We start from the raw sequence: 19,912 nt of genomic DNA on the forward strand, positions 1-19,912 counted from the left end.
GTGCTCCGCCCCAAAAGTCAGTGTGAAATGAACTCTGTGTAATTTCTGCTCCAAGTTTGTTTTACGTGATAACTGACATTCCTGACATATATCACTAAAAGTGTTTTTTTTCTGATAATAAAAGGTTCAATGATTAACTTTTGATTGTGTGCAGTGTTGTAGGTGTACAACATGTGACTAAGAGGTTATCTCAGAGCTACATCGAACAAAGCGATATTGTTTCCCCTCCATCAGGCTCGTTTATCGTCTGACGCCGTCCAATGTGCAGCCGTTCCTCCACCTACAAGTCCAAGAAGCAGTGACGATAAAGAGAAAATAAATCTTTCAGCACAGGTCTCAGCAACATATTTAAGATGAATTTCAAAAGGAACAACCGAGGTCGGCGCCGGAGTGTGATGTGAGCCGTACACACAAAAGCTGATATTCATTTAAATTTAGAGAACGTGGAGGTATCCAACCACCGTCTCTTAGAAATGATGCTCGTCTGGCCTCGTGAAAAAAAAAAAAAAAAACACTCGCACAGACAGATTTATTCACAAGAGTTTTTGGAATTCATTCATTCTTGAGTCAAAGACGGACCAATCATGGTTTGTCTCATAAAAAAAAGTCACATTGGACTTGAAATGTTGATGAATGTGGAGTTTAATTAAACCGCCGACAAAACGTATCATTCTGAAGTAAAATACTGATTTATGGCAACCATCCATATGGAGATTGGGTATATAGCTATTCCGGTGTTTCCCACACATATATTTTACTCAGATGAGCCGCCCAGGGGTACGTTACGACCCATTTAAGCATTTTGTGGGCCGGTTTTAATTTCTAAATCCATCCGCAATCCACTAACTCGGCCTTGGTGACAATCTGTCCTCGCTCTTCCACTCCCGTTCGCTCTCTCTGGAATTACAACATGCCTACTTACCGTCATCTTGTTCAAACTTGTGATTGCATCTAGTTGTCATGATGAGATAAGGACAGTCCGCTCACTCTGACAGCTGATTCTTAGAGCCGCCGACTGCAACGTCCCCGACTGCAGGGTATAATATTCTCCCATCTAATATCTGTGTGTGACGGTCACGTCCCCGCGTATTTCATATTTGTCAAGTACCGCTTCAGTTAAGAGACGTTCTTCGCCTTTCACCTCGCTTCAAATCGTTCCCCCTCTTCATGTCTCCGAGTGTCTGGAGTGTAAAGATGCTCTGATGACACATCAGCAGCTTCAAGGTAAGATTTTTCTAATAGTTTCAGGTCCTCTGACGTATTTACACAACGTTTCTAGAACCCTCAGGCTTGTTTGTATGTCTTTGAAATTAATCATAATCATCTTGCTCAGACGATTAGCGACCAGGTAAGTGTTGCCAGCTCGGCAGCTGCTGCTGCTGTTGTTGTTGTTGTTTCCCATATTGAAGGTGAATGCAGCATGAAATTGTACCTCCAGTCTGATCACCACTATCCTGACACCACTTATTCACACGTTTGTGAATTAAAACTTCCCCTAAACGAAACTGGACAGGAAGCAATACGCTGCTAATTTGAGGGGCGTTAGTTATGTTATGAGAGGACATTTTTGGGCATTCATCAGGCTGAAACGAGCCTTTCCCAAAAGTTTGGCTAGTTCAGAAAGTTGGAACAAACATAGAGGATGCAAAGTAAACCGGGTTTTGGATAAGATTACAAAATGACGTGATCAGCTGCTTCTTTAGGGAAAGTTTGTGGTCTTAGTTTGAAACAAGAAAAGTCAAAAGCAGTTTGAAGTGTGAGACAGAACAGGTTTATTTACATGTTTTAAATATATATATAGATCTAAGTTTTGTGCTGGCTTTATTTTATCTTTACAGCTTACAAGTGACAGGAAATGGGATGAGAGATGGGATGACAGCCTCTGTGCACGCTCCATGTTTTATTAACATTTAACTGAAACTACTATGTTCCTTTAACCCGGACTAAAGCACTTTTCTTGATTTCAATATTTTCCTATGCTTTGTACATCCACTATCCACCTCCACCGCCTCTGATAACAATCCTGGCAGCAGTTACATTCCCCTTAAATCCGACAAGCAGCACATTCGGGCTTGGGATTCGTCTCTGAAGTAAAGAAATAGCCGTGTTGTAAATGTTAATGTGTAGATGGCTGCGGTGAACGTCGACTTCAGCTCAAATACAGTTCAATTCGAGCAAACGATTGTCACATTGCACAACGATCAACAAGATACGTCTGATAAACTTAAATTAAAGGCACCACTCTGTACATTCAGCCATGCATATGTACACAATATTAACAGTAATACATTCTGTGTGTTGGTAAAACTTCTTTCAAATGAGTCCACTGATCAAAAAGTAGCGGTTCTAAAGGCCCGCCTGAGTGTTTCTAAAGTGTTCGTATGTATATTTGGCTCCATGTGTTGTGGATCAGAGTCGGGTGTCGTAATACTGAGTTCAGTTCAGGTCCAACGCGGTCCGTGTTTTATACTATAAGTAACTTATCTCAAGTGATGCGCTCTGTTCCAAGTTTTCCTCTGGCAGAGTTTTAATGCTCCCGTTTTTGGTGCCATTGAGAAGCAACGGTACGGTCAGCATGGACCCGTTGACCGGATCTTTCCCTTTCACGTCCCCAGTTTTGTCCCTCCTGTCCGGCGTCGACGGCTCCGTCGCTCCCGGAGTCGCTCCTCTTTCCAAGAACAGCGGCTGTGAGCACTGCGGCTGGAAGCTGCTGTTGCCGTTTTGTGCGATTCTGTAGATCTCGGTCATTTCCGAGACGTCTTCCTCGTCGTCCTCCTCTTCGTCCCTGATCGCTCGCCTCAGGCTCTCCCTGGGCATGAGCGCCGTCCTCCCCTCGTCCTGCTGCTGCTGCTGCTGCTGCTGCTGGCGCTCCATGGGCTCGTGGTTCTCCACCTTCCTCGTGGAGCGGCAGAGGGCTTTCCGGAAACCCCTCTTGAAGTTGTCCGACAAGAAGCCGTAGAGGATGGGGTTGGCGCAGCTGTTAGCGTAGCCGAGCACTACGACGAAATAGTAGAGACCCTGGTACTCACCGGGCAGGGACACCAGCAGGTTGATGATGTTGAGGGCGTAGAAAGGCAGCCAGCAGAAGACAAACATGGCTACGATGATCACAACCATGCGCGTCACCTTCCTCTCCGACTTCCTTCGCTTGGTTGAGGTGGCGTGTACCTTTTTGCCCGAGCTGCGGATCTTGAAGACTATGAGCAGGTAGCAGAGGCAGATGATAAGAAGAGGGCAGACAAACCCAACGGTCGAGGTGTAAATTATGAAAGCCGCTTGCCAGATGTTAGCCGGGTTCGGCCAGGCAATGTTGCAGTTGCCGCCTGGCTTCTGGACGTTGGCGAAGATGACCACAGGCAGAACAACGAGAAACGACAGAGCCCAGATTGTCCCGTTCACCACTTTGGCCACCTGAGGGCGCCTCCACTTCGAGGACCGGATAGGGTGGACGACGGCAAGGTAACGATCGATGCTCATCACAGTCAGGCAGAAGATGCTGGTGAACTGGTTGATGGAGTCGACGGTGTAGACAAGACGGCACATTAAGGAGCCGAACGGCCATGACTGGAGGCTGTTCTGAACCGCCAGGAAAGGCAGACTGAGCATGAAGAGCTCGTCGGCGATGGCCAAGTTGAGGATGTAGATGTTGGTGACAGACTCTATCTTGGAGTAGTGCAGCACGATGTGGATCACCAAAGTGTTTCCACCCAGGCCGATGATGCAAACGATGATGTATATGAGTGAGATGAGGACGCCCTCCACGCTGGGACCGGAGGAGACCTCTGTGGCGGTGCCGTTGGTGATGTTGAACAGCGTCTCGTTCAGTTCGCTGTCGTTCAACACCAGGAGAAACAGGGGGAGTCCCGGCGAGGGGCTGGCGAAGCTGCCATTCTCCCACATTTCGTCCGTCATCTCCATCAGCCCACGGGCAGCGAGGCAACACCAACGGATGTTGCTCTTTCAAGTTGCTTCGTCCTCCTGCCGTCTCAGCTCCCGCCCATCTGTTCTGTCGGAGCAGAAAAATCAATTAGTTACCCAACCAAACAGCTGACATTTATGTTAGATCCCAGATCAATTGGAGACCAGAGCTCTGATGCCATAAACAGTAACGACATTAGACAGGTCACTTCTTACAGATATTCAGAGGTCAGCGTTGATAGAGAGCTGGCACGCACATGGCGAGTGTATGAGAATCCATCAGTGCCTCTTTCTTCTATATGTTTAATTTCTAGAGTCCATCTTAGAGTACAATATGGTATCAACAGCTGCTTTAGAAACTCAAGTTTTAAGCTCAAATAATTAGTAATTCACTTCCCCCGAGATGTTCTTTAGCACTTCTATATTAATAACAATCACAATAATTTGTCAACAGCTTCCAGGTTCTGTGACCCATCAAAGATTAAATGAAGCTTCTAGTTGAGACACTGAATATTTTGGAGTGAGTAACAGCGATCAGTCGCCGAGCTGAACACGTCGATGTCGGCGTGAAGGAGTTCAGTGCCAAAGAAAATAAACATATGAAGAAGCACGTGTTGTGAGTCACAGCTCATCAGTTTTACACATCGTCTTCTGCCGTTTGTCACCGTATCTGCTCAATAACTGATCATTTAGTTAAAGTACATTTTCAGCTCAGTGTGGGAAGCCAGTATATGGATGTGATCCCTGTTATGAAAGAGTCCTTCAGTGGCTGCATGAAGCACCAGGCTTGAGATTCAACCTGAACTGTTATTTCTTTGTTATCTCTCACTCATCACAAAAGGATGAGCAGAGTATGTATTCTTTTCTGTCTCTGAAACAATTTCAAACGAGCAGAGAAGAGACGGATCTGCTCTTGTTTTCCTGCCATGTGTTGCCAGTTTATTTGCTCGTGTTTGATTTACGACACTGATCTCCGGGTTTTCTCATTCTCTAGTTTCCATGGTGATCCAAATTGCCAAATTGAATGTGAAACATCCGCAATCACGAGGAATTAGAGGATATTGAAAAATGATTAATGTGACAATGTGCTGAAATCAGGGAAACTACTCTGTTCTGAGAAAAAGGTGCACACTTTATATTTGTTGTTTTTTTCTTTCTTGTTCAGGTCGTGTCTTTTGAAATTGAACTCCAGGAAGGCAGAGAGCTTGAATGCCTTTTTTTTTTCTTATAATAGACTCTGTAGCCGTCGTCACTGAGGTGACAATAACCTTCTATCAGTGAAGCTCAGGACACATCTGGGTTTTTTCTTTTTTTTAAAAAAAAAAAAAAAGCAATCTGGGGGAGAAAAAATAAAGGAGATGGTCGGAAATATTTCTTTCTTCTGCTCGTGATGTTTTTATTGGGATGTGACTTTTTTTCCTTGCAGACAGCTGTGCAGCCAGTGAAGAGTGGAATGAAATGAGAATGCCTTAATGGTTGTGCCATCACACTGCGCCTCAAATGATGTTATGGATCTTTCCTCACATCAGTGTTAATGTATGTCTGAGGAAATGATTCCATCTGCATCGTAAACACACTTCGAGACTTTGGAGGGGAAAATTTTGGAGCGCTGATACCACTCTCATGTTTGTAAGCTGAATATGAAGCTACTGCTAGCAGCTAGAATATCTTATCTTAGCATAAAGGGAGAAACAGGCAGAGAGATAGTGAGGACATGCCAACAGAAATGTGTCTCTCAGCTCAAGTTTTATTTCTTAAAGAACAAAAGCTGACATTTTTGGTCAACATCACAGGAACTTCTAACACTAGAACTAGATGTCAGGGCAGAATCGCTTGTTGACACGACACGCGAGCCGTCTCTCAAAGTTTTTATCAGACAGCCAGTTCTGTTTGGCACTAAAAACATCTTCACCGACAGTAAAAAGGGTTCGGGTCAACTTTGTCGTCAAATTTGTCATCAAATAAAGATAAAATAAAATATATATTATATAGATCTTTTTTTTAATTAAAAAAAAAACAAACATGTTATCGGCCAAAATTGTAGTTTGTAAACTGAGTTGTTAAACTACAAAAAAATCACCCAAAAAGTAGTTGAAAGACATGATGCAGCACAATGTAGATAAAACTCCCAGCAATCAGCCTCTGGGGAACATGAATGTACAAAATTAATTTCCATGTCATAGCTGGAAGGGACAAACAGGCAGACAGATGTTGAGGACAAGCTTTTCCAACACTGACCAAACTGCGACTCTACGCTGACGACTCCACCCTGTTTATCACTGTTACGCTGCTAACATACAAATGAATATACAACATTCATTTTTAAAAATCCGTGTAGTAGTTTTAATTAATTTCATGCGGACCAAAGTGTTTTTGCGGTGCGGACATGTGGGCGACTGCACCAGCTGTTGCTTCAGCAGTCGGTCGGAGGAGGAGGAGGAGAGTGGAAGTTGTTTACCGAGCGTGAGTCTCCTGAGGTCGCTGTCTCACCTGCGCTGCCTTCCAGCTGACTCTCCTCTCCCCGAGCTCCCAGTTCAGGTTAACCACACCACTGCTGGGTTGCTGATGAAATGTCGATTATCAGCGCAGGATCACTCATGCGTGGGAACACACCGTGTTTAATCTGCCTGCTCTATCAATAGGGGCCAAATATAGCTGCTGTGGTCAAATCGATCTACCTGCAAACATGCATCTTTATTGTTTCCAGTCTCATCAGCTCATTTCCACCATTATCCCGTCTGCTTGTCATCTTTTTATCTGCATCCTGTGTTTTCTCTGTCTCTGCCACTCACCCTGTCAGCGTTATCTCCACCTACTTCCTCTGTTTCTCGTTGTAAACATGTTTTTTTTTGGTCACCAGGATCAGACGTTGTGATTTTTTTTTTTTTTTTGATCGCTGTGGGCTCAACTCTCGTATTTCTAAATCACATGCTTTTGTTTTCACACAGCACATTTCACCACAAGTTGTATTATTAAATCAACAAACAAATCACTGAACCACTGTGTGTCTGCAGCATCATTACCCTCCTGAGCGCCGCTGCAACTTCACTGCTAATTACCTCCTCGCCGCTGCCACACATCTGAGATGTATGGGAAGGGAAAAAATAAATGGAGACATCAATTTAATTTCTCGTCTTTTGAACCATGTCGGTGTTGAAATGTATTGAGATAGATTTTCTAGTACAATAACAACAATCACTTACTGCAGTGTGACGTCAGATTTATCATTTTTAGGGACGCACAATATGGAGTTTTTTTTTATTTCCAGGCACAACAAATAACTTATAATTTCCTACTACTACTCATGGTGAAGAAGTTCCTCACCTGTAGTTTAAGCTCACCTGGGGATAAGAAAGTCAAAAATGTGGACTGCAAAGATATTTCTCATATATTCCTCAACTCTTATAAGATTTCTTCTTAAAATAAATCCAATATATAATCATTTTATATGCTTTTGTTTTGGTTTGTTTTGTTTTTTTCTGTTGTGAAAATTATCCGAGTCAAACTGTCAGAGCTAAAATGTCCATAATGTCTTTAAATGGACCAATAATAAAAAAAAAAACTGAACGAACTAAACTTAAGAATTTTCAGAATTTTTTTTTTTCGAGTTATTGTGAGAAAACTTTGAGGCAGATTTATTGGAATTTGCAATTAAGTGAAACCTTTGACACGAGTCATGTCAGTGTTATTTGTATTTGGCTCAAAGAAATGAAAAAAACACCTTGAGTCTTTTATCAGAACACATTTAACAATCTGATGCCTTTCAAACGCTGAAATGTGCAAACACGCCGTATTTCCAATTAAAAAAAAACAGAAATGTGCTTTTAACGTCAGCAAGCCTTTAAGCTTTGTGAGTTGACGAGAGCGTTTCTTTTCATGACAGTCTCTTGAGGAACAAGCAGAGTTAAGTTTGTTGTCTCAAAACACAAAAGGAGCAGCCGAGAAAATTAGTTTTCATCCGTCGAAACTTACAAAGATTTCGAAGGCAGAATATAAACAATGTGAATAAGAAGCGACACGTCTGCATGAAACCCAAACCACGTTCGATCCAGGATCAGTTTGCCTGCCGAATGCAACCTCACTGACGATCAACAGCCACCAAATCAGCCTGTAAGTGTCTCTCCGGCCACCTGATTAAAAAAAACCTGAAATCGATAATATTCTATACAGGCATCAAACTTCTTTCTCGTCTCTGTTGAGAGAAGTCACAAAAACACTGACGACTCCAGCAGGCCTTGGAGTAAAAGCCAGTGTGAGAGGGAAACAAAAATCAGAGTTCTTCTGACATTTCCTCGACTGAATCAGGAGAACAAGGACGAGCGGCCTCGGCGTGAAATGAACCTCTTTTCAAACCGTCTCTGTGGAGCAGCTGCCACATCGATCACATCACAGTGAAATCAATTTATCGACCTTCACTGTCCACGTCGCTCGTCTCAGACAGCCTGAAGTTTAATATCTGCACTGTATTTGCAATATTTCATTCCATCTCATTCATCTTATGGCGAACAAGCCGGGGAACCTTTCAGGAGCCTCAAACCCGCTTTGTAAACTGTCACAGAGCAGCGAGACATCCTGGGATTATAACGTCTCCTCACCTGTCTCCTCACCTGTCTGCTCACCTGTCTCCTCACCTGTCTGCTCACCTGTCTCCTCACCTGTCTGCTCACCTGTCTGCTCACCTGTCTCCTCACCTGTCTGCTCACCTGTCTCCTCACCTGTCTCCTCACCTGTCTACTCACCTGTCTGTTCACCTGTCTCCTCACCTGTCTCCTCACCTGTCTGCTCACCTGTCTGCTCACCTGTCTGCTCACCTGTCTCCTCACCTGTCTGCTCATCTGTCTCCTCACCTGTCTGCTCACCTGTCTGCTCACCTGTCTCCTCACCTGTCTGCTCACCTGTCTCCTCACCTGTCTGCTCACCTGTCTGCTCACCTGTCTCCTCACCTGTCTGCTCACCTGTCTCCTCACCTGTCTGTTCACCTGTCTGCTCACCTGTCTGCTCACCTGTCTCCTCACCTGTCTGTTCATCTGTCTCCTCACCTGTCTCCTCACCTGTCTGCTCACCTGTCGCTCTCTTTTCTTCAGCTGTCACGAGTTTCTCCCACGACACAGAGATATATAATCTGAATGACGACAATCAGATGATCAAAACCTTTTGTGGCCGCGTGCAGCTGAAGAATATTTGATGTCAACAACATGTGACGAACGAGGACATTTGAGATAAATGATCTATATTTGTCTCCTGTGATGTCTGCATCTGTTGATTGGCTGACGTATCGAGGACTCATCTCTCGTGGTCACGCTGTTATTCACGCCGCTTCGTTCATCCGCTGACTCGCTGCCGACGGAGCTGCATTTTATCTTAATGCCTCGATCAGGATTCAGATTCAGATTCAGGCAGCTTGAAGTTTTAAATCACTGACCAGACGCTGTTTGACCTGAAGAAAACATTCAATGAAAACATGTTTAATTTATTTAATGACCTGCTGATGTGTTGTTGATATCACACTCAGTTTTCAGGGCGACAAAAAAGACATAAAGCTGAAAACAAAGACAGAAAAAGCAAATACAGATTTAAAAAGCTACAGTGAAAATGATCAAGATGTGAATCTAATCAACCAGGTTTTTATTTGTCGTTGTGTTGTTTTTGTCAGTAGCTGCGGTTTAGTGTGTTTACATTCAGTGATCTTCTCTACGAACATGCAGTTTTCATGTTAGAAGCATCCGGGTTTGTTTACTCCTGAAGGAGACAGTTTGTACCGGCGGATCAATTCTGAGAAAATAAGCACTAAAATCTTTTATTCTCTTTCTTTTTGTTTGACTTGTGCACAGATCTGTTCTTCTTACTCTGTCAGCTGTGATGTTCAGGATTCATCTGAGTTGCATTTTTTGGTTTGTTGATGTGGCGTAAAACTTTATTATTTAATTATTTGTTGACGACACAGAAGGAAACGCTGCAGCCTGTGATGTAAATTAAAAGACTTCAAATCTATCGTATGTATTTGTATTTATTGTGGATTTGCTCTGGCTGAACTGAGACCTGCTTCAGTTTGAACCTGCCTTCTTTAGATCATCATGGGCACAAACACAACTTCGCTGTTTATTCAAACAATCTCAGACGAATCAAACAAACTACGAGTCGCTCTGTATTTCCTTTTTTTTCCCGTCGGCTATCAGAGCTGCTGAAGGTGAACGTGTCCTTATCTGAGACATGAAGGAGCGCCGCTCATTTCTTCTTCTGTGGAACAACTGTAAACGGGAACAACGGGAAGCAAATGTTTTTTTTTTTCCCACAGTGGAATTCTGATGTTAGTGGAACGTTTCACTGTAAACACTTTGTTCAAACAGTTCGGTGTTATTTTAAATGAGCTCACCGTCCGGAAATGATTCAACACGCGATAGAAACTATCGCACCGGATTTAAAATGGCTTCAGATTTATGCAACAACTTTTGATTTAATCTTTTGAAATTGTATTACAATACTTATTAAAGATGTCAAGAAATACTTAAAGTTGAATTAGTTGGAAGAGTTTTCATGGCGTCTAGACGATCGTTTATACTCTAAAGATAAATTTGTTTTGTCACTGATTGTCTGAAGGGACTCAACTCAGCATTTTATGATTTCCCATCTCACTTTTAATGAAGTTAAGTCTGAGGAAACTGAGACCACTCGATAAAAGTTCATTTAAAAAACCAAAACAAGGACATGAATCTTTTCTTGATTCAATCAACCCTCTTTGAATGTCCGTCTGTGTTTGAAATGACGGATGATGAAATCACTTAATCATCAAACAAAACGTCAGAACCTGCTGAAACTCGACGATGAATCAAAGATAATCAGACGATCGTCACGTATGTCCCGTCGTTATCTGCCGCTCTCTAACTCTGAAGTGTATCCGACTCGTCAGTCTGATGCCGCTCTGACTTTAATCAGCTCAAGAGCTCAATTTCTCTGCGAGCTTGCTGCCCAGTAACTCATTTGTTTTGAAGAAATCTCATTTTACCCTTTGAAAAACACTCGACGACGTCGCCGAGCTTCATCAACACTTCACTGTGTAAACGCTGCTCCCGCTCGACACAATGAAAACAGTCGAGTGGACTTTAAACGAGAGCGAACAGCTTCATAACCTCAACACCGCGGCTTCACTTTCCACCATTTGTTCATCAGATTTTGCTCTCTGCTGTTCGACGTCGACCACTTTGAGCTCTTTGTCTTCTTTATTTATTAAGTGCTCCCATAAAAACAAGATATCACCTCACATAAAACCCTCGTGAATATTTCATGAGCACATTAAATGACATTTTAATGGGGTTGAAGCAACTATAAGTGTTTATTAATGTGTATGTCAACACATTTATGTGTGTTTTGGTGTATAAATATTTAATTATTACTCCTAATTAATCATGTAACACTCTGACTTTATTCTTTTTCTTTAAACTCCTTAAATGCGTATTTTGTCACATTGTCACACTATCATGACGACTCTACTCTCTTCTACGTTTATAATCTTTCTGAAAGCATCTCAACAGTCTGAGCTTGTTTGTTTTGGTGTTTTCTTGTGTTTCCCCCACAGGAGAGGATTTAATTGACTAAATCAGCACATTTCTAAAACACCCACGATGTCGGTAGCCGCCTATTATCCAAGATACGGTGGACTAACGTTGTGACGCCACGTTCGTCTGTGTCAGAGAGGAAATATAGCGTCTAAAAAACTATTTATTAAATGTTATTAAATGAGCTTAACGTGTTTCCACTCAGGTTTGTTTTCTCAGTCAGGAGCACCAGACGTCACATATTCACTTAAATCAGCACCAGAACGCTGCTGCTGATAAGCTGAAGGTGAGTGCAGGTGAGGGAATTTATTTTTTTCCCCTCACACAGGCTCGATTGCAGCTCGACTGCAGGAGCGGAAATGCCAACATCTCAGCCGTGAGGCTCCGCTGCACCGCTGAGCTGAGCATCCATCACAAAGGTCAGAGTCTCTGACAGCCGCAGCACTTGAAAGCTTCTGAGTATTTTCGGGGAGGAGCCGCGTCGCGTCGCCCGGACACGAAGCTCCCATCGACACAGGCGCTCCGGTTCACAGAGTTTACACACCGGGTTTGTTTTCTCAGAACAAATCTGAAGCGCAGCGGTCGTTCTTTGCAGCTCGGTGCCTTGTTGACACGTCCAAATCACATTACGTCTTTATTACTTTCAATCCAGCGACCGTGGCCTGTTTGAGTTTCAACATTCATAAGAGTGACACCGCTGGATATTCTGGTGGAGACTTGGGGACAATTTCCAGACGGTGTGGTGACAAAAAAATGCCAAAAACCAAAACGTGGTCTTTTCCTCACCAATAATCAGGAGGTGTTGTGTCTAAACCTAAAGTAGAGCGGAAACAACAGCGCTGCGATAGACGTGAGACGATATCAGAGTCCAATATCCCCACAATCAAAACACTTGTAAAACTTCAAACTAACGTAGGACTGTTCATCAGCAGACAGGACAGCTTTGAGGATATTTACAGAAAGTTTAAACTGGTGTGTAATTTCGAGAAATGTACTTTGCAGTCATATATTCTGGTTGATCGTGCTGAACAATGTTGAGCGTCGAGCAGCCAGATAACGAGAGGCTGAATGTCCCGAAGTGGCCCGCAATAAAAAAATAAATCAGTTTGCTGAGATAAACGCCTCTCTTCTTTTATCTGATGTGCAGCTGACGGACAGTGAGAAAAATAATAAAACACAAAATGAGGGGAACATGTGAACTTTGTTCTCCGGCTGTTTATGATCATTTTATATTTCCTGTGACGCAGACGTTTAAAAAAATGTCCTCTCGTTTCAGAGAATCCAATCAAACGCGACTGACACGACAGGGTCGCGTTAGCGGAGCTGTTTAAACAACACGTTTGTTTTCTCTCACCTTGAAAACCTGAAGAAACGAAGGTTACAACCACAGTAGGTCGGATAAACAATCTATACGTGTGTTGCACGTTATAAAACAAGACGTTGACCTCTCAGTGCGTTAAACGGTTCTTACACGTCTCTGTCGGAGCGACGTTGGACCAAGGCCGTCGAGAAACGCTGTGATCACCATCAAACGTTATCCGAGTCAACGGGTTAATGAACGGCGTATTAATCTGGCGGTAACCATGGCAACAGCACAGATGCTTCACCCAAGCTCTCGCTTTTAAAATCTTCAGTCGTCTTTTATGTTCTTTGTTCAGCGTCCCGATGTAAAAGAACCGGACTCTTTTTGTTGTTGTTGTTGTTGTTGTTCGTGGTCACGGTCACGACCCACAACGGGTGCTAAAAAGTTGTGTCGCTGTTTCTTCACATTCTGTTGATGATGTTCAGTTTGGTTTGTTTTTTTAGTTTTTTAACTCAAATTCTGGCACCAGTTTTACAAATTTCTCCCTCAAATTCTTCTCTTTCCCGTCACGTCTCCAGGGCACTTTATTAAAACTGATGTAGAGAATCATCTGTCGAACATACAGTAACTGTGTTTGAGGTTTATAGTGATGTAACATCCATGAAGGTGTTAATAAAAAGGTAATTTTCACTTCTTATTAACTACAACACATCAATCTAAACATCGTGACGATCGACAGAATATTTTTGAACGTCTCCGTCAGTAAAACTTTTTGTCTGATGCACAGCTGCGTCCTGAGAGCGATTGATGTTTTTCATTCAAGTCTTCAGCTTCTTATTATAAATCTTGTTATAATTCTGCTTTTCACGTTATTGTTTCTGTTATCGGCGAGTACAAAAACATTTGACACTTCGTGCGGTCGGTTCGTCAGATCGTTCAGACTGAGCGTCTGTTCAAGGCCGCGCGCCGCCGACGCGTTTCACACCGCGTGTCGCCTTTCACACATCAAAATGAACATAAGCTCAGTGGTGTCACACTTTGTTTTCTTTGTGGGTTTATTTTCGATTAAAAAAAAAAAAGATTAACAGTGTCTGAATTATATGCTGATGGAGAGAAAGAGGACACGGTGCAGAAAGTTCAACGCTGAACAGTACGTATCGTTGGACGTTTGAAAAGGCTGCAGAGCTTTTATCTGTTGTGGTTCACGGATGTTTGTGGCGCTCTGAGTCGTGTTGTAAATAATTATTTTATAGTAAATACAAGAAATTAATAACTGTGAGGATGGTAGGAGCATTTACAGGTGTAGCTGATGAGCAAAGGCATTCATTTTTCCGGAAAATATCCCTTTGTAACAGCTTTTTGATTGTGTTTTTCCAGCTTTTCTCAGTTTTTTATCATTGAAAAGGAAACAAGTTGAGGTTTTTTCAATGTTTTCAGTCAATTTATAGAGAAAATAACAGGTTAAGAAACAAACTGGTGGATTAATTGATGACGACAGCTGTGTGTTGACGTCCAGATCTGGAGCTGAAGGTTTAGTTTTTATGCGGAGATTTTTCCGAAACTGCACAGCGAAGGAAGCAAAAACACTAATAAACTGCTAGAAACGGAGCTCCTCTATAGTATCTAAATCACCTCGTGAGCCGCGTACATAAATACCAGAAACGTAAAGAAACCGTCGTCTTTATCAATTAATTTAATTTATTATTTGGTCTATAAAATGTTTATCACACCCACAGCGTGGAAACAAAAGTCCAGTTCAGACGTTTCATTCTCACAACTGGGCTGAAAACCTTCGATGATGAAAACAGTAAATCCTTTTAATTAAACAATTCATTGATTACGATTGAATTAAAAAAAACGAGTTTTCCGGCTCGTTGTTTAAGCTCCACAGCAGACCGCCTACAGTTGTTGCCATCACAACATGCAGATTTCTGTGTGTCTGCATGTGTGGCCACTTGTTTTATATCTGCGTGGGAAGAAGCTCGTTCAAACACTTATATATATATATATATATATATATATATATATACATATATATATATATATATTTTAAAAGTAATAGAATATGATACACACACACTCTGACCGTGGGTCCAGTGTGTGTGTGTGTGTGTGTGTGTGTGTGTGTGTGTGTGTGGGCTCGGTGCTGCTGAGGATCACAAGAGCCCCTGAATCTGTTGCGGTCATTATTCAGAACCAACCCTCAGTCCTTGAATAAGTCAGAGACTTGTGGCTCGGCACGTTGATGGATGAATATTTTAAAGAGGACGCTCTTCACTTTTTTCTTTTTGGAGACCTTCCTCTCCTTGAAACTCCCAGCAGGAGGTCCGTCTGCTGGAAGCCTCCTCCTGCTGCTGCTGCTGCTGCTGCTGCTGCTGGTGTGGACGACTTCGCTCCACAGATTAAAGAAGCTGTTTTAAGATTAATGTATTTAATGCCTGGGTGATTTTAAATTGGACTTCTTTAAACTATAAGCAGATGATCTAGTTTTCCTTCCTGAGCGTGAGATGAATGCAATTAGTTTGTGGCGTAATCGGCAATAAATCACGACTAGTGCATGACAGACAGAAAGTTGACAGAGGGATTAAAGCTCCGTCTCTCTGGATTATATCAATATCTTCACGTTGAACTGTGCTGCGAGGACACGTGGATTTAAGAGAATCTGAAAAACTGTAGACGCCGCACAGTTCAGAGCTTCAAGGAGATTTTTCTATCGCTCCTGACACGGACCAAGCTCCAGGATCGATTCGACCACAAGGTGAAACGTTCTGAATCGTCCGAGCAACTTTCTGTGCACAGCTCAGAGGCGACAGAAAGTCGCTGTGCACAGTAATTATAAGAGTCAAACAAAACAAAAACAAAAAAAAATAAGGACAAAAGAAGTAGTTCTCCATCTGAAGGTTGACAGAGAAATGATACTTTCAAACCAAACGCGAGATGAATTCTTCACACGATTATATTCAACTTCACACAACTTCACACAAATTTGCATTTTTGTGTTGGATTGAACCTTTTCATTGGCAAATTAGTGACCTGGCTGTGAAACAATGTGCATCCATAACTACTTTTAAAAATCTTTTAAATAGGTTTGATATGACGTGATGAAAAACCCATGAACGACACAGCATCACTACAGTCCATCATGTCAACTGTGCCACATCAAACCCTTCGTATTTTAAAGTTTAACATTAAAATACTGAATAAAACAAGACTTGAGCTCAAAATCAAAACTGCTGAGGCTGTTCAATGGCCCGGGAAAACCTCCACAACCTTATTCATGTGTATTCTAACAATATATTCAACACACCTGTCGGGCCAACCTGCTCATTTACTTGCTTCCATGTATAATTAGCAAATTAGCTTCTCTCCTATGGTTGTGGAGGCGTTTTCTACCCATCAGTGAAGAAATGCATTTTTCCTGCGTCTGCAACGACCATCTGCCGTCTGAAGCTTCACATTCAAACACACTGACATGAGACTGACTGTCTATAACGAAGAAGAAGAAGAAGGAGAAGGAGGAGAGTGTCGCTCACACTTTGGATGGTCGTTAACAGCAAGTTCAAAGCTCCGTCAGCCTGAGAGAGAGAGAGCAGAAAACTCTTTTCGCCTCACATCATTTAACTCTTCGTGACGCTGCTTCATCGCTCTCACCTGGCGACACCGAGCGCTGGCCTCTTGAACGTCCCTCCACGACTGAATAAAACTGCGAGGAGCATTTACATAAAACAGCCAGTTGAAGCCTGTGATGTCAGACAGTTTAGATGTAGTCACATACAGTCGTGTCGTTGCTCCTGAACGCAACGAGGCTCCAGATTGTGAGATTTAACAGCGTTTCTGCCTCGTTCACCTCTTAAAAAAGCCAATTCTGCCTGAAATGATGCCGTGGGTTGTGCTGATTAACTTCCCACCTGTGATGACTGTGTGTGTGTGTGTGTGTGTGTGTGTGTGTGTGTGTCTGATTCACTCTTGAATAGATGGATGATTTTGTTGTGTGAATTCATTATAATCTCAGTTTCCAGGATCATGCTCACATTTTGTTTTTTACTATTCTTGGTGAAAAAAAAAGAAACAAATGAAGCTGCAGCATTTTGTGGCTTCACGTGTAGGAGACGTGATGTGTTCTGCTCAGTTCTGCTCAGTTCTGTTCAGTTCTGCTCAGTTCTGTTCAGTTCAGAGGAGCTCGAACACATCACATCAGATGGTAATCTGTCACAAACACAGTGGGGAACATTTCTTTTTTTTTTTTTCCAGGAAAAAACGTGTTTTCTTCCCACAAGCTCCTGATACAGTCCTCGGAACAAGACGCAGCGGCTCCCAGTCTGTGTGTCTGCATGAATGATTAATCTGACAAAGCATGCTCGCAGCGTTCCTGTAAACAAAAACATGAATAATCGAGGCGAAGCTCGGCGTAATAACACTGACTCCATCCTTATTATCTACCTCTGAGGTGGAAGCTGAGGAGACGTCATCCGTCTCGTACAGAGTGATGTTAATTGGGTTTTTTTCTACGAACAGATGCTGCTGAGAATCAAGGACACAAGGACCTGTTTGACTTCTTTCTAAAGATTTGTTCCCTTACGCTGAGTGAAAAGAGGCAGGATCATGCTCGAGTGGAGTATCTCTCGCTTACAGGGAAGAATCACAAGGTGAAGCGGCTCCATCATGTTCAGGCTACAACGTTTTTAGAACGTCAAACCTCCTTAAAATACACGAAAACCAAAACTAAATCAGACAGGAGTTCCATTTTCTTCTGCTTAGTTGATTTAAATTGATCGGGACTACAAAACCCATCATCTCTGAGTTCAGTCGAGGGTTTATTCAGAGGTCTATAGAGCAGAAAGAGATGCAGAATGATTGCAAAGAGATGAAAAAGGGGTAAACAAAACCACAGAAACCACAATGAGAAAGTGGGTTGGACGTCCTTGAACCACAATCAGTTTGTTCAGCTAATATTGGCCCGTCACAGATATCTATATAATATCAAATATGTGCCGATATGAACTGTAGACACTCATCAATCCACACAGACGGCGACTACAAATACAGGCTGGAGAGACATTTACTGGAAGGTCTCTGAGGATGAAAATGAAAATCAAACTGGACTTTATTACCACCGCTGGAGACGACCTTGTTCCCGACTGCAACGCGAGCCGCCACTAAAAGCGTTTCAGGACTCAGTATTGAGTTCACTTCTCTCTCTCTGTCTCTGCAGAGGCAACACGGCTAAGAAATCTGATATCAGAGACAAATATTTACTCAAGTCTCACGGTGGCGAGCAAAGAGAGAATTGAGGGATGGATACTGTAAAGAGCGCGGAGCGAAGGTGTAAACGTGTCCTGTAAATTAAATAAATCCACTAATTACTGATTAAACATCTATTCTGTGTCATAGCAGCACAAAAAATATACATAATACAACAAGAACAGCGTGAAAACGCAAAGCAACTCAGCTGGAAATGAGTCATTAACAGAAATGTGTATTATACTCTTCTATGCAGATGATACTCTACTAACAACACATTTAATTTACATCGTTATAGCGTAACGTTCACACCGGGACCGAAACATGCAGACAAGCTGAGATCATATTTCTGGAGGAGACAGATAATTAACAATCTGCTGCAAACTGTTTGACGAATTTTATGTATCCAAACTTTTTTTTTTTTTCCATCATATTGCCGATAAAATTAAACTATTTGAGAAATCGGGTGCAGCATCCTCTCACACAGAGTCCCGCCCACAACATGCCACAATTAATTGATTAATTAATATAAATACGACTTAAATGAAGTGGAGAGGAAATGTAAAAAAGGAAATAATCAAGTAATGTGCCCTAGAAATTCATCTTAAAAAAACAAAACTTGAACAGACTGCGGCTCATTTAATCGCTGGATTTTAAGTTTTACTGCAGGTGTATAAATCAGTTATCAATCAATCTCCTTGATTTCTATTGATCGATATCGAGCCCTGATAAAGTTTAATGTTAAATTAAAAATATCCTGCCTGTGCTGTGCACCTACCTTCATTACAATATAAGAATTTATCAGTATTGGAGTTTCTTTGCTCACTAATATCGGTATCAGTCGGGCTGTACTGAATAAACAGAGTAACTATCAGCTGATAATTATTAATTTAACTAACTGTGCTGCTGTAGTCACACGTCTCCTCGTCCTCTGGCGTCATTAAACGCTTTTAAATGAGATTAAATTGTGTTTCTGCTGTCGTTAGAAGGATCTCAGGTGAGAGAGGAGGCACCGGTCCCGCTGCTGGTCCAGTCTCTGCGGATCGAACCTGAAACGTCACTGATCCTCCTGGATGTGTTGAACTCACCTCCAGCCGAGACTTTCCAAACACCTCTGTCTCTGTCCGCTGAGGCTTCAGGATTCACTGGGCAAACAACGCGGGAAGACGAGCAGCTGCAGCCGTTTTACTCCCTGTCAGGACGGGTTCTGTCTTCATCCCTGCAGCCGTCCGCCCCGGTTCTTCCCCTCCGGTGTGTTTGTCGGACCGGCTGGTGCTCTGAGAGTGTGAGCGGCGGCAGCAGCAGCAGGTCGGCTCCGTCTCTCGCCTGTAACTAGGTAACAGCTCAGCCTGCTGCACGGAGTCAAGGAGGAGGTGTTAAAATCCTATGGTGTGTGTGTGTGCGTGTGCGTGTGCGTGTGTGTGTGTGCGTGAGGAGAGGATCCACTCAGAACATTTGTGGTCCAGTAGAGAAACAGAGTCCAACACTTTGCTTTTTAAAACATATTCCCTTTTTATTTGTTATTATTATTATAATTTTATTTCTAATAGAACACAAACAGAACTCGGTGCTGTCTCTGCATTTGCAGGCGGGTCAGTGGATTCTGCAGCAGAACCGGGTCAGGTGAGGTGAACACACTGTGAAAACACCTGGATCCGGTTTAGCGTCCCGCTTAACATTAAAGTGGGAAGATATCATTTAATCGTGAGGATCTTCTAGACTTTTCCAAATGTTATTGGACCGAATGGTTCTGATTCCGACGGTGAAACGGGTCATTTCGTGACGCTCAAAAGAATTTACCGCTTCCCTCATGATGGGTCTGCGTGTGTGACGCGACATGTGACATCAGTAACACAACGTAACGCTTTTTAGCCCACATCTTTCAAAAACCCACTAA

General features: G+C 42.6%; 1 protein-coding gene across 5 annotated transcripts; it reads right to left on the bottom strand.

Annotated features, from left to right (window-relative positions):
* Positions 1–1,766: 1,766 nt before the first annotated feature.
* sstr3 (somatostatin receptor 3) lies at positions 1,767–19,329 on the bottom strand. Of its 5 annotated transcripts, none has more exons than XM_037089436.1 (2): positions 19,104–19,329; positions 1,767–4,001 (listed from the first exon to the last, which is right to left on the bottom strand). In XM_037089436.1, exon 2 carries the CDS (start codon positions 3,916–3,918, stop codon positions 2,470–2,472), a length of 1,449 nt encoding a protein of 482 aa, XP_036945331.1. In that variant the 5' UTR covers positions 3,919–4,001; positions 19,104–19,329; the 3' UTR covers positions 1,767–2,469. The 5 variants fall into 5 exon arrangements, 4 of the variants coding, with proteins under 4 accessions (XP_036945331.1, XP_036945329.1, XP_036945332.1 ...); XM_037089434.1 differs by having other exon boundaries at positions 1,767–4,006; XM_037089437.1 differs by lacking the exon at positions 19,104–19,329 and adding an exon at positions 12,943–13,006 and having other exon boundaries at positions 1,767–4,006.
* Between the last annotated feature and the right edge of the window lie 583 nt (positions 19,330–19,912).

The sequence above is a fragment of the Acanthopagrus latus genome, chromosome 23 (assembly GCF_904848185.1).
Source record: "Acanthopagrus latus isolate v.2019 chromosome 23, fAcaLat1.1, whole genome shotgun sequence".
In the NCBI taxonomy this organism is placed as follows: domain Eukaryota; kingdom Metazoa; phylum Chordata; class Actinopteri; order Spariformes; family Sparidae; genus Acanthopagrus; species Acanthopagrus latus.

Coding starts and splice junctions, on each gene's coding strand:
- sstr3 (XM_037089436.1), bottom strand. CDS start 3,918: ATGGAGATGACGGACGAAATGTGGGAGAATGGCAGCTTCGCCAGCCCC.